This window comes from Triturus cristatus, chromosome 8, assembly GCF_964204655.1.
Source record: "Triturus cristatus chromosome 8, aTriCri1.1, whole genome shotgun sequence".
Classification (NCBI taxonomy): domain Eukaryota; kingdom Metazoa; phylum Chordata; class Amphibia; order Caudata; family Salamandridae; genus Triturus; species Triturus cristatus.
The window spans coordinates 462,250,104-462,263,220 of NC_140591.1; the positions used below are offsets into that span (position 1 = coordinate 462,250,104).

A 13,117-nucleotide genomic window follows, 5' to 3' on the forward strand; every position below is an offset into this window, starting at 1 on the left:
TGGAACGCAGAGCAAATCAAACATTCACCCCCGCCAAGAGATCTGGGTTGAATCCATTGTTCTTTTGCTCACCATGCCACCCCAGTTTAGACCCAGCCATATGCAAATCAGTCTTGACCCTGTGCCTCATGGGAACAGTCCAAAAACGAGGGATTTAGGCCCGGATCTCTGTACTGGGGTGAATGTATGACATTGTTCTGCATTCTGTCCTTTATTTGTCTTTTTGCATTTGACACCACAACAGAGCATTGGATGACAAGGCTGCGCTGTTTCTTATGTATAATTTTACTAAAATCAAAAAGTCTCGGCTAATGCCAGATCTAATAATGGTTTGATAAACACTGCATAAAAGTACTCTACTTATACTACTTGTTATAGGGACCCAATCAGAGTGTCTCAGTGCTCCTTCAGCGTGATTCTGTATATTATCCCCGCCCTCCGATATTTTATCTTCACTTTAGCCATGCTTCTTGAATGTTTTTCCCCCTTTTAGTCCAGGTGCAATGCACTCTGTCGTATCCCAAGGCAGGGGACGGGGTTTGTGCCCCAAGGAAGTGCTCACACACGCTAGGTTCAGGTCAAAAGACGGTTTATTTTAAAGGTCTGTTCACCAAACGATATATATTATGAGTCCGGTTAATAGGAGATCCTTCTGTACTGCACCGGTTCCAGGAAAGTTGGGAGGGGAGGGTTTCCCAGGTAGCACTTCAAAGCAGTCCAGGACGTTAGGGGAAAAAAGACACAAAACAAACAAACCACGGGTCAGTGGACTTCATCTGATAACCTGAGTAGAGGGAGGGGAGCGTGAAGGGAGTCACCGATTGTAGTCAGAGCGTGGAAACCAGAAGAGAGAAGCGGTGTCCTCCCATTCCCTCCCCGTGCTTTCGTGAGCCCTAGTATATGAAGGCGTACCTGCTCCAGCCACCCTCCTCCTGGAGTGTGGCAGGGCGTAGCGCGGTGCTGGTATCCTCCGGTCGTTTCTCCATGTTCAAGGACCTTCGTGCGACCTCTGGCTCACAGGCAGGCGGGCTGTCCTCAGCGAGCTTCTTCCACGGCGTCTTCACCTCTCCAAGCACTTCTGTCGGCTCCTTCGTGTGCGCACCTGCCGTACCGGTCACTACCTCTTTCTTCACGCCGGGTTCTTTTGATAGGTTCCCTGAGGCCGACGTTACGCCTCCGAACTCCTCCTCTCGCCGCCTCCAGGGAAAGTTAAAGGGACCGTCCTCGTCTTGTACCAGCAGGATATCGGTGTCAGCAAGAGTCCCCGAGTTCTGCTCCCCGGGATCCTCCCGACACACTCCTAATCAGGAATTCCTGTCACAATGAACTTAGTTTGGAACACACACACACACACACACACACACACACACACACACACATCCACATACACACACACACACACACACACACACACACACACACACAACCACACACACAAACACACACACACACACTCACTCACTCACTCACTCACTCACTCACTCACTCACTCACACACTCACACACTCACACTCTCTCTTTTTGACACAAAAACACACAAAGTTTTTAGTGTACAAATGCTGAGCAGACTGAGCCATATTGATAAAACCACTATAAACCATTTGGAAAATGCAAACGTGTGAAACGCAACAAAATAAATTTAAAGTTCACTGCAATTCTAATCTGAACCCAGGGGCACCCTGCTGACTTTCAGATCCATGTCTAATCACTGAACCCTCGAACAGAGCCTTTTTATGCATACTTTTAAGACCACGTTATCCTGTGTTTCAATTTTGGCTTTTTCCGTATATCCATCTTGTCCACTGGACGCCAAAAAGTTTGCTTGACCACGTTTTTTACACTCAAAAAGTAATCTTTTTAATTTTGCATATATGAATAGTCTGGTAGTTTCTTGTAAAGAAGCCACCGAATACAGATCACCCCAATAGATCCCCAATAGATCACCCCAATAGATATGTAAAATAAATGCAGTCCTGTGTTATTTGAATGCAATGCAAAATGAGTTGCTGAATAAACAATGTTGCATGGACCGAACAAAAAAGTAGCAAGACTACCAAAAATTACGTTAAATGTGCATGTGGCCAAAATATTTACATTTCCCTGCAGAAGACAAGTTTTTAAAAAGTCCCTATGGATATGCGATGCATATTTTGTACTGCTTGATTTTAGTGCAATGGAAGTGAGCAGCAATTAAATGAATGTCCTAAGGGCAGGTCCATCTGGAGTAGGAAAATGCACAAAGCGCTCATTTCAAGAAGGTGCAAGACCCTCCTGCAACTACCCATCTGATCTCTGCAATGTCTTCTGTGACATATGGAGATGTGGGCCACCTCCAAAACATAAACAATATTAGACGATGCACACGGTTACAATGCCGTGCTGGCCATTTTGGAATGAAAGTGGTTATGCGAAAATATACTTTTACTTACTCTATTACAAAACAAGCATTTTACTAGAAGTACATACGCTTTGTTCAAGTATACAAAGGCATTAGTTTTGTTCCATAAAAATGAAAAACCTTTCTTGGTCGCTTTGAATTGTTAGTACATTAGGTACTTTGGATTGCTGCATGACTCAATCTTGAGAACGTGCAGTCTTTTGCATTAAATAAGATGGTTTCTGGGGACGTTTCTAAAGAATGTCATGACGTATCCTTAAGTTCCAAGATGGCCTCACTATTGGCTCACTTACAGGAGCTTTTAATGCAAAATGTTTAGATTTCGGAGACTTCAGCCCATTTCAGTCAAGGGAGGGTGAGATCTGTGGACAGCAGCGGAAGGTCAGAGGGAGCAAGAAGAGACAGGGAGGAAGGGGTGAGGGGAACAGAACAAGCAAGTACAAATCCAGGCAGGGTAGGAGGTACGGGTAGGAACAGCCTGGATAACGATACACTCTGATGATACAGTTGAAAATGTATTAAAGTACCTGTGCAGGCACAGATAGGAAGGAGTACTTGGTCCAAGCTCCATAGCATAGACACAGACGGATGCTGGGAAGAAAGCCAGAGGCAAGGAGGAGGCACTGTCCAATTAGAAACAAGAAAATAAGAGCGACGTGGGAGCCAACTAATGGTTAGTAAAGGTAAGTAATTGGTGAGCTCTGAGCCCCATTAAGATTTTTTTTTATTTACACCAGATTCCACAAGCAGGTGATACCTAAAAACACCTTCACTTGTCCCACTCCTGCATCTAGGCCAGGTGCCCGATTGACTCTAGTATAGTCTTTTAAGGCGCCTTGGGGTTGGATAAGTCTGGTGGAGAAAGTTGAATTTGATATGCTTGAAGCAGATATTCCTGCACACCTTGTTCACAAACTCCTTAGCTTTGATTCACTGTATCAGAGAAAGGTGCCTGTAGATCTTACTCCGATCATCGCTTGAGGTTCTCATGTTGAAGACATTTCTCTAATGGTGCTGTATAACTGCATGATGGCCTTATCGTCTCGTCCGTTTGTCACTTAAGTCTGTACCGTCTTGTATACTGGTGTTTCTTTTGCAGTCGGGTTCCCAGGTCACTATTCAATTGTAATTTTAAAAGTGCCCAGCTGATTTGTTATAGTTCATACATATTACCTCAGATGCCATCAGTTTATTTACTTCATTCAGTTGGCCTACTTGTATAATTTCTGCTGTGGTCTAGGTCCTTCGATCCAGCCTACATTAGGAATGGACCACAGTGGCATTTCAGGGGGGTATCCACTTTTCAGCCTTTTTTTTAATGGCGGGTCTAGTGTTTTCTTGCCACTATTACCGGAGTTGGGGTAATTGTCACGGAGTTGGGGTGCCGTAGGAGAGGGGTACTTTCACAATAGGTATTGTTCCTAAAGTCCTTGGTATGTATTTTGTTTCTAGGGAGGAGGGTACTGCTAGCCATTTTGACACCCACTGTAGAAGTGCCTCCTCTTTATAGCCTTCTCAATCTATGACTACTAACCCTCCCACTGTAATGGGCAATTTCAGACTATTTTTTTTTTCCACTTCTTCACATTATGTCTCACAGCAAAGTGTTCCGTTTACAGAAGATTCGGACTGGTAGGTTCAGCGGGATGATTGCGAAATAATAAAGTAGTCGGGGAGTAATCTTTGTTAAAGCCATGCTCCGTATAACTGATATTGGTAGATTTTTTGAGAATTGTGCCAATCCCTGAAAGAGCTAATATCAGCCTTCTGTAGTTACTGCCTGGTACTGCATCTGTAGATGTAAACACCCAAGTAAATATTTAAGTGTGTGTGTGTGGGATCCCATGCCATGTGTCTCAGTGTTGAGAATACATTTTCAACTGATAATACCAGAGACTTTTTCCATATACATCAATTCTGGGTGTCTTCTGGTACACGTCTTAGTATGCGGAACAGTCTCCTTCGGTTGGGGAGGTGCTTCTGTCGGGGTCAAAACTGTATTGGTCTGGGTATACCAAATCCAGGAGAACATTTAACAGTCTTTTCACCAGTATTTTGTAGTCTGTGTTTAGTAATGAGAGCAGGGGATAGGAAGTGACATCTAACTTGTCTCTGTCTGCTTTAGGGAGCACCACCACCAGTGCTTCTCTAGTCATGCGGAGGCTGTGTAGTGTTTGGTTTGGACCCATTATACAGCTCTAACAAGTGCAGTGTTAACAGGATCGTATACTTAGTAAAGAATTCAACTGTGAGGACATTTGCTTCGGTGCTTTTACCTCCTTTCAATTCTTTAATAGTGTTTTTGATTCCTTTTTTAAATATTTTTTTTAATGTTTTATTATTAATGCAAAGGGAGATCGTTATAGTATATACAGATAAAAGTAAAAGACTTTGATTAATACATCAAAAACATATCAAACGAAGAACCATATTTAAATTATCAATCCTTGAGTACCCTATGCCAATAAGTTTGGAATTCCCGGGTAGCGCGAATATCTCTGGTTTTTGCCATAGCCTTTTCCCTTTCGCAAATGTCAACCAATATGGTCCAACATTCTACCAAGCTACTGGGTTTAGGGGAGATCCAAGCCCTCTCAATAGTAAGCCATGCAGCAACTAATAAGATAGCCAAAAATGCACGACATGCGGGCCTGGAATCATTCTTAAAACCCATCATTATCTCCTGTGTAGTAAATCTATCTCCACAAACAAATATCCTCCCAGAATCCCCAAATCGATGGGCATGTAGCAAACATGTGTACTATGTCGGCCGCAGTGGCTCCACATTTGGGACATTTTGTTTTTTTATCCAGGGCTTGGTCGCCTCTTTCTCCCCGCCAACTTGCTACCATTTTAGAAGTATAGTACAACATACATAGTGTCTTGAGGTGTTGCAGCTTAACATTGATTGACACTACTGCCTCTTTTAATGTAGTAAATGCATTCTTGATCACTTCAGCAGATATATCTGATCCCAAAATGCGGCTCCACTTCAGCGCAAGCTGTACACATGGATCTATTCTAGGCTGTATAAGATGTTGGTAAGCAATATGTATTGAATGCTTAGGGAGTACTTAATGAATAAATGTCAGGATCTCATGTGTAGAAATTGATACAAGCTCTTGCGCCATCAAAACAAAATCTCTGATCTGAAGATACTTATAATAGAAATGTTGAGGAAGTGAAAATGCATTTTAGAGATGTAGAAAGGTCTTAAAGCCAGTAGTGTCATATAAATGACCAAGTCTCTCCACCCCGTATATAGCCCGTCTTTTTGCCAATTTATCCCTAAAGATCTCGAGCAGAAATGGATTGTCCCAAAGAGGGAACCTATCGTGAAAAGTTGGGAGTGAATAGCCATGAACGATGTCCCGCCAGATAGTGACTGTGTCTCTGATAGTCTTAAAACAAACACGTTTATAGCAATTCGGATCTGATGTGTGATATAAAAATCTAGCACTTTCTTGGCCCAGTTAAAACTGATGGTAGAAATCTTGCTTGTTATTTACCAAAAGACTATGGAAGCGCCCTGAAAAAGAAGCCCAGAAATAAAGCTTAAAATCCGGTAGTTGGAGCCCACCTTGGATATAAGGATGTTTTATAAATTTAATCGCCCGCTTGTAGCCCCAAATAAAGCTACTTATTATACCGTCGATTTTTTTGAAAAAAGAATTAGGAACTCTTAAAGGAATACCTCGGAATAAGTATAAAAATGTAGGTAGAATCGTCATCCTTATTATGTTGCATCTACCAATCATGCTAATGGGGGCTTTTTAATAGTTTCCTGTAACATTGATTCATAATTCAAATTAAATATATTTTGTATTTCTGAAGTAATACGCACGCCGAGATAGGTTGCTGCTTGACATAACCCTGGTATGGGTCTAGCAGGTGTAAAGTTAACAATCACTAATGTCTTACTGGTATTTAGTTTATAACCAGAGAATGAGCCAAAAATGTATGCCTCTTCCTTAATAATTTCTAGAGAGGCTGCTGGATCAGCTGTGAAGATCGTGATGTCTTCTGCGTAAGCTGTAACCTTAAGAGCGGATGTTCCAGAGCATAGTGGTATCATTTTATCATTGATCATCAAAGTTCGTATTAGAGTCTCAATGTAAAGAGTGAACTGAAGTGGGGACATGGTACAGCCCTGCCGTGTCCCTCTATATATACAAAAGGGCATAGATTGAGTGCCAAAACAGCACAGTTTAGCCTGCAGTGTACAATATAAGGCTCGGACCCACGTAAGGAATCTGACAGTTATTCCAAACGCAGTAAGAGTAGACCATAAACAACCCCAAGCTACGTGGTCAAAAGCCTTTTCCATGTCTAAAAGTATCATGCCCAAGTTGCTCCCAGTGTGATTAGCATAATCAATGGCCATGATTGCAGTGTTAGTATGCACTGTAGTTCCTCGGCCCGCTATAAAGCCATGTTGCTGTCCTGAGACAAGACCCGGCATCAAGGGTGCCAGACGGTTAGCGAACACTTTGGCATAAAGTTTGGCATCCATGTTTATGAGCGAAATAGCCAGTACGAATCGCATTCATCAGTAGGTTTGCCCGTTTTTAAGAAAAAAACAATATTAGAGATATCCCATGTTGGAGGAGTAGTCCCTGTGATGCCGATCTCTTGTATGACCTTAGCAAACACAGGTATCACAATGTTCTTAAACCGTTTATAAAATTCCATTGGTATAGAATCATCTCCCGCAGCCTTACCAAGTGGCATTGCCGACAAAGTATTTCCTCCTGAGAGACTTCAGAGGTCAGTTGCAAAACAGCCTCCTCCTGTAAGGAGGGAAGAGCTGCTTTGCCTAAATACTTAGAGATTTACTCAGTATTTATCGAATCAGATTCTGCATATATTGTCTCATAGTATCTTGTAAACTGTTTGAGGATCAAGTTGGTCCCTGTAAGAAGCGTATTATCTGTCCATTTAATTGCCTTAATTGAGTTTTTAGCTTTTGTGTCGGCCAGTTGATAAGCTAATATCTTCCCCACCTGTTCACCATATTCATATTGCGAGGATCGGAGTTTATTGTAGTTTGCAGCGACTTTCTCCCTTAAAGAGCGACCAACTAAAGCTCGAGCTGAGACCAGATCAGAGTAGATCTGAAGTTGGCTCGGTTCATTATCTTTAACAGCAATAGCGTGAGATCTTTCCAAATTGGCAAGTAGCTCACAAGCAGTTTTAATTGCAGCCTCTTTAGTTTTATTCTCTCGCCAGATAAACTGTTGATTAATACCTCTGATATAAGCTTTCATTGAATCCCAGAGATTACAAAAATTTGTAGAGTTAATATTGTTTTGGAGAAATTCTAACATGAGTCCTTCCATATGTAGAGTATACTGATTATCTGACAATAAGTATCGAGGGAAAGAGGAGCGTCTAGTTTTGATTGTCGGACAAGTTTGAAAGCTAAGATTCAGAGGGTTATGGTCCAAAGTAATTTTAGGACACATCTCGATCCTTGCTGTCTTAAGAATTTGATCATGAGCTCACACCATATCGATCCTGGAATACTGCCTGTGTGGGCACGAATAGTAAGTAAAACCTGAGAGACCAGGATATAGCGTTCTCCATTTATCCCTATGATTATGTATGCGTGCTAATTCCAGAATCGCTGCCCTAACTTTGGGCATTCTAACGGCAGTGCGCTGACTAGTGCAATCAATAGAGTAGTCCATCACACAGTTAAAATCTTCCATAATTATCAGCACTCCCTGTAATTCCAGTAAGGTTAACATTAGCTCTTTGAAAATCTCTGGGTCGACAACGTTTGGGCCATACAAATTAACTAAAACATATTTCACATACAAAAAAAAATCTGAGCTATTACCCACCTCTCTCTTGGGTCCGCTAGGACTCTAAGTGTTGTGTACATAAGTGTTTTGCTTGCAAGAATAGCAGTTCCTGTAATTGAAAGATTTTGTGATGTACAGACAACGATATGATATTTCAATTTGTTAAAAATTCTACTATCTTTATGGGCTAAATGCGTTTCTGATAAGAATACTAAGTGTGGTTAATCTAGATTTAACTCTTCCCCGACAAGTCTGCATTTACTAGCAGCATTCAAACCAGAGACGTTCCAACATAAACATTTAAGTAGCGCCATAAGCCATCATAGGTTGAACACAATATGACCCAATACAAAGAGTTTCCCATACATAGAAGTAATCCTTTTTTAGTATAATACACGTATTATAGACCTGAATCCTAGTGCCACCCCAGCACATAAACAGCTTAGTACCTGCTCTCTGCCTTGCCGTTAGTATACTCCCTTTGCTTTTACCCAACCCCTTGAACCAGCACCCACCCATCATCCCAAAACTAACCCACCCAGACCCCACCCTGTGTCATATGAAAAGAATCACCCCCTCCCTGCTGTAGTTGATGAGACAGCTACTGAGAGCATCAGCACCCTGAGAACCATCTCACCCACCCACCCACTGCACCGCGAAACTCAGCAAAGTCTGTTTAGCCGAATAAATATATAGAAAAGTCAAGAGTTGAGGAAAGAGGGAGAAACAGAGTTGTGTCAATCATAGCTCAGTGGGGGAATCCCTCTAATATCAAGGGCAAGGCTAATAATAAAGGGAACCCTATCCAATAAAGCCAACACTATAATCTTCAGCATGACAGTGTGTTATTTGCTATGAGTACAACCCCCTAAATATCAATTTTCTCCTTTCCCTGACCGTACTTTGTAGTTTCACTTATAATATCATTAAAGTAAAAAGAAAGGGTTATACCAAAAAGTCCATATTATAAAGTTCCTGACTGCAACTTTGCCAAAACTTGCTGAGCAGCATGCTCAGTATGCACTAAATTAACTTGCCCATTTTTAATGATTTTCAGACGAGCCAACTCTTGTAGGAAAACCTGCACTCCTGCTGCTTTTAAAGGGTCTATCAACTGACGCAGTTTCCCTCGTCTGTCCATGATGTGCTTGCACAGATTCGACTTGCAGAAGATAAGAGTAAGATCCCACCCTAATGGGGGCAGTAGGACGGGCTTTAATGGAGACTGCTTGATGTAAAAGATAGTTTCCGAATAAGATGAGGAAAGGCCAAGGGAAGCGGCAATCTGCCGAGTTGTTACCAACAGAAGGTAATCTATGCACCTGTTGTATCTGGCAGTCCCAGTCCCAGTCGTCCAGATCTGGAAATGCACTCTTCAGTAGTTTTACGCTCTCGGGTATTTTTGATTCCTTCTATCATATTTACAAGTGCTTAATGATCATTGGCAGAGCGAGAGAGGACTTTGGCTCTTCCCTGGAACTCTGTAAAGGTCATTGGAGAACAGGGTTTACCTCTGAATCCTCCAGGTCTGCACTTGGTCACTGTTCTTGCCACCAGCAGGGTTACACCATTGTATCGCTGCCGTCTTCAATCTAGAGCCACAGTGTTTGTCCACATCAGCTTCCATCCCCTCCCTGATCCCTGCAACACCCGGCTTGGCGACTTTCAGGCCAGTGACCTGTTTTCTACAGTGCTCAGAAAGGGGCTCTTGTATGGTTGTATCCCATAGATGATCTTTTCTTCTACTCCAGTGTACAAAAGTTCGCGCTATAAAAAACTCTAAAAAAAAAAAAAAAATTGTTTTAAAAGGTAAATGGCGGATTGTAAGGATCTGCAAGATCATATCATCTTACTATATATGCCCCACCCCCATGGGGATTTTTTTTTTTGTTACTAGGATCATTAGTCTCACTACAGCCATGAACTTGAAACTCTTCTCTGCTTATCTACCCTCTGTTAGAGAAGAACTCGCTTTAGCATTTCATTTCAGATGGCGTCTACAGACCTCCAAGTCATTATTTTGTATGAATGTGGGGAATTTTCAGACCTTACATGTATATCCTGCTACTGAACCTGTAGCACTTAAGTTTTGCATGTATTGTTACAATGAAGTATTTCCCACTTATAAATTCCAAGACCGTCATCGTGCATATAAAACTCCTTGAAATTGGAAAATAAAGTACTAACATTATTTTCCCTTGAATGGAGCATGAGAAGTTGTGTTGTTGAAGGTGTGTCACTTTCATAGTGGGTCGCAGAAATTGAAATAGAAAGGGCTTAACATTTGATAAGACGGTCATCACGTATGTGAGTTTGTCATGAGCAAATTCATTTCCACTGTGAATGTTGATACAATTCTTTTTCTGTTTTACTCAGCTTTACATCGTACAAATATTTGTAATTTATGTTCTTGGATGTCTTTCAAGTAATCTCATGTATGTATATTTTCATTAACAGCATTTTTGAATGCAGTATGTCTTGTACATGTGACCATCTTGCCTGCCAAAACAGAGTAGTGCAGCATGGCCTTCAAGTACGACTCCAAGTGTTTAAAACGGAAGACAAGGGCTGGGGCGTCCGCTGTGTAGATGACCTTGACAGTGGTACATTTGTTTGTACTTATGCAGGTAAAAACAAATTGCATGCCTTCTGAGTGTAGTGCATTTTTGTGGTGAAGATTGCGGGGGGATTCAGTTGTACTCATTGCATAACAAAAGCTCCTAAAGCCAGATGTACAAAATATGTATACATTTGACCTCAGATTTGTAAAGTAAGTGCAGGCTTTGTACTGATTAACACCTAAAATGATATGTACAAAACTGCTTTGGATGTACTTTTTCCATAGCAAATCACAAACAGGTGTGCAGTGCTTTATTGTGTACCAGGACTGAAGTAGCTGGATCGCATATGCCAATGGGACAAAACTCTATGCTGAAAATCTTTCTGCATGCTCACAAAAATGAATAGTCGCCTGCTAAGTGCAGACCAAAACAGTTCACTATCACTTTCTACTTTGAATGCAGTTGCTCTTAAAAGGCTTACTCCACAATGTACTTATTTTACTAACATTGTGACCTTGGTCCTCTTAAGGAAAACGTAATCATATTTCCAGGCTCCTCACACCCAGGTCTTCTTTCATGCAGTCACATTAATGAACAATGGGGCAAACACCCTAGTGATCGCTAATTGGCGATTGGGTGGGTAATGTGTGGCAGATAAATGGTGTGAAACAAAATTACTGGAATTTTCTGCGCAATTTTACTGCGCAATTTGGTGAGCTTACTGGAATTTACTGCACAATTTTACTGCGCATTTTGGTGAGCGGATAATAAAATGTACTGCTCCCTTCTGCCAGCACCAATCTCTGAGGCCACCATGCAGATGCATAAAGGCTGTGTGCTGAGCACGGGCTTCTCTTAATAAGGAGAACTCCTATACCTTGGAAATAGCTTTATTCGACGATATGACATAAAAGCACAAACAATACATATATCACAAGACAATTAAATAGTACAAGACTTTACACAAGATAAAAGGTTATTAAATACTGTTCATAATTGTCGATTAGTTCATAATAAAATTCATATATGACCACTAAAAAATATTTCCTAAAAAGCCAGCGATATTAAAATCATCATACATTCGTTTAACTAGCAACTGGGAATTGTGCAAAACGTGTGCGTATAAACCAGGCCCCTCTTAAAAATTTTGCTACAGCCATACCAATATCCTCATGGCTTCAATATACCGTCGTGTACCCATGTTTGAACAAATGGGTTTCAACCACTTACGTCTTGGGCCAATATAAAGGGGGCATACAAAAAATAAGTGGACAATTGTCGCAGCCATATCCAGACACTTGATACATTTATCATCTGGGGGTTGCACCCATTTACATGTAAAAGCTTTGACTGGCAGAGAACCTGCCCTAAACTGAAAAAACAGTTTACGATCTAAGGGACTCTCAATAATATCCCAGTAAGTTTCACACCATGGTCTAGACTTAAATTTTAAAAAACGGCCTGTGAGGTTAGTGTTCATATTGGCAAGATAAAATGTTGAAAAGACCATTTCCCCTGGGCTCCGTCTTCCCGGATGTCGCATCCATTCCGGAGTCTTCCCCCCTGGAGGACAGAGTCCTAGATGGCCATGTCCCGGACAGCACGATCTCCCTCATATACAAAAAACTGATCAACGATAGATCGTGCCTGCTGACTAGTCTCCGCGAGGCTTGGGTTGCCGACGGGCTGGAGCTGGACGATGAGGATTGGATTTCCGCGGTGGCCTCTCCGAAAGAGGTGGCCATCCCGGCTCGCCTTCGTTTCGTCCAGCTCAAGATCCTTCACCGGGTTTACGTGACGGGGCCAAGGCTTCTGCGTATGGGTTTTGCTGGTGACGGAATGTGTAAGCGTGGCTGTGGTGCGTTGGCGACTTTCATGCATATACTGTGGGAGTGCCCGAGGGTGGAGCGATTCTGGCGTGGTGTGCATGAGGTCCTGCGTGTGGTGACGCGTGTTGCGCTGCTGCCTGAAGCGAGGAGATGCTTGCTGAATGTATGGGAACCGAATGACTATTCGGTCCCGCAGACGCGGTGGGTGACTCTGGGATACATGATAGCTAAGCGTGACATTGCTCAATTGTGGGGATCCCAGAGGCCCCCTGCGGTGTTGGCCTGGAAAGAACATATGGATTGGTGTATGTTTCGTGAAAAGGTGGTGTATGTGGCGAGGGGTAAGCCTGGGGCGTGGGTGAAAATCTGGGGCCCCTGGAACGCCTACCGCGGGGGTATTTGTGAGCCGCCACAGCTACCGGCTGCCTCGCCTGCTCCGTCTCCCTAGATGGCCCCCCTCCCTTGGCCTTGGGCACGCGGTCCCCCAGTCCCTGATCTATTCCCATTCCCCTCTCCAGAGTT

At 42.5% G+C, this 13,117-nt stretch overlaps 1 protein-coding gene across 11 annotated transcripts in view; it reads left to right on the forward strand.

Annotated features, from left to right (window-relative positions):
• The window catches only part of SETDB2 (SET domain bifurcated histone lysine methyltransferase 2), a 617,221-nt gene that overhangs the window by 335,460 nt on the left and 268,644 nt on the right, over positions 1-13,117 (forward strand). For all 11 annotated transcript variants that reach the window (XM_085621901.1, XM_085621902.1, XM_085621904.1 and 8 more), the window contains one exon: positions 10,663-10,832. In XM_085621901.1, coding sequence (XP_085478027.1) covers positions 10,663-10,832 — 170 coding nt within the window. The remainder of the gene's footprint in view (positions 1-10,662; positions 10,833-13,117) is intronic.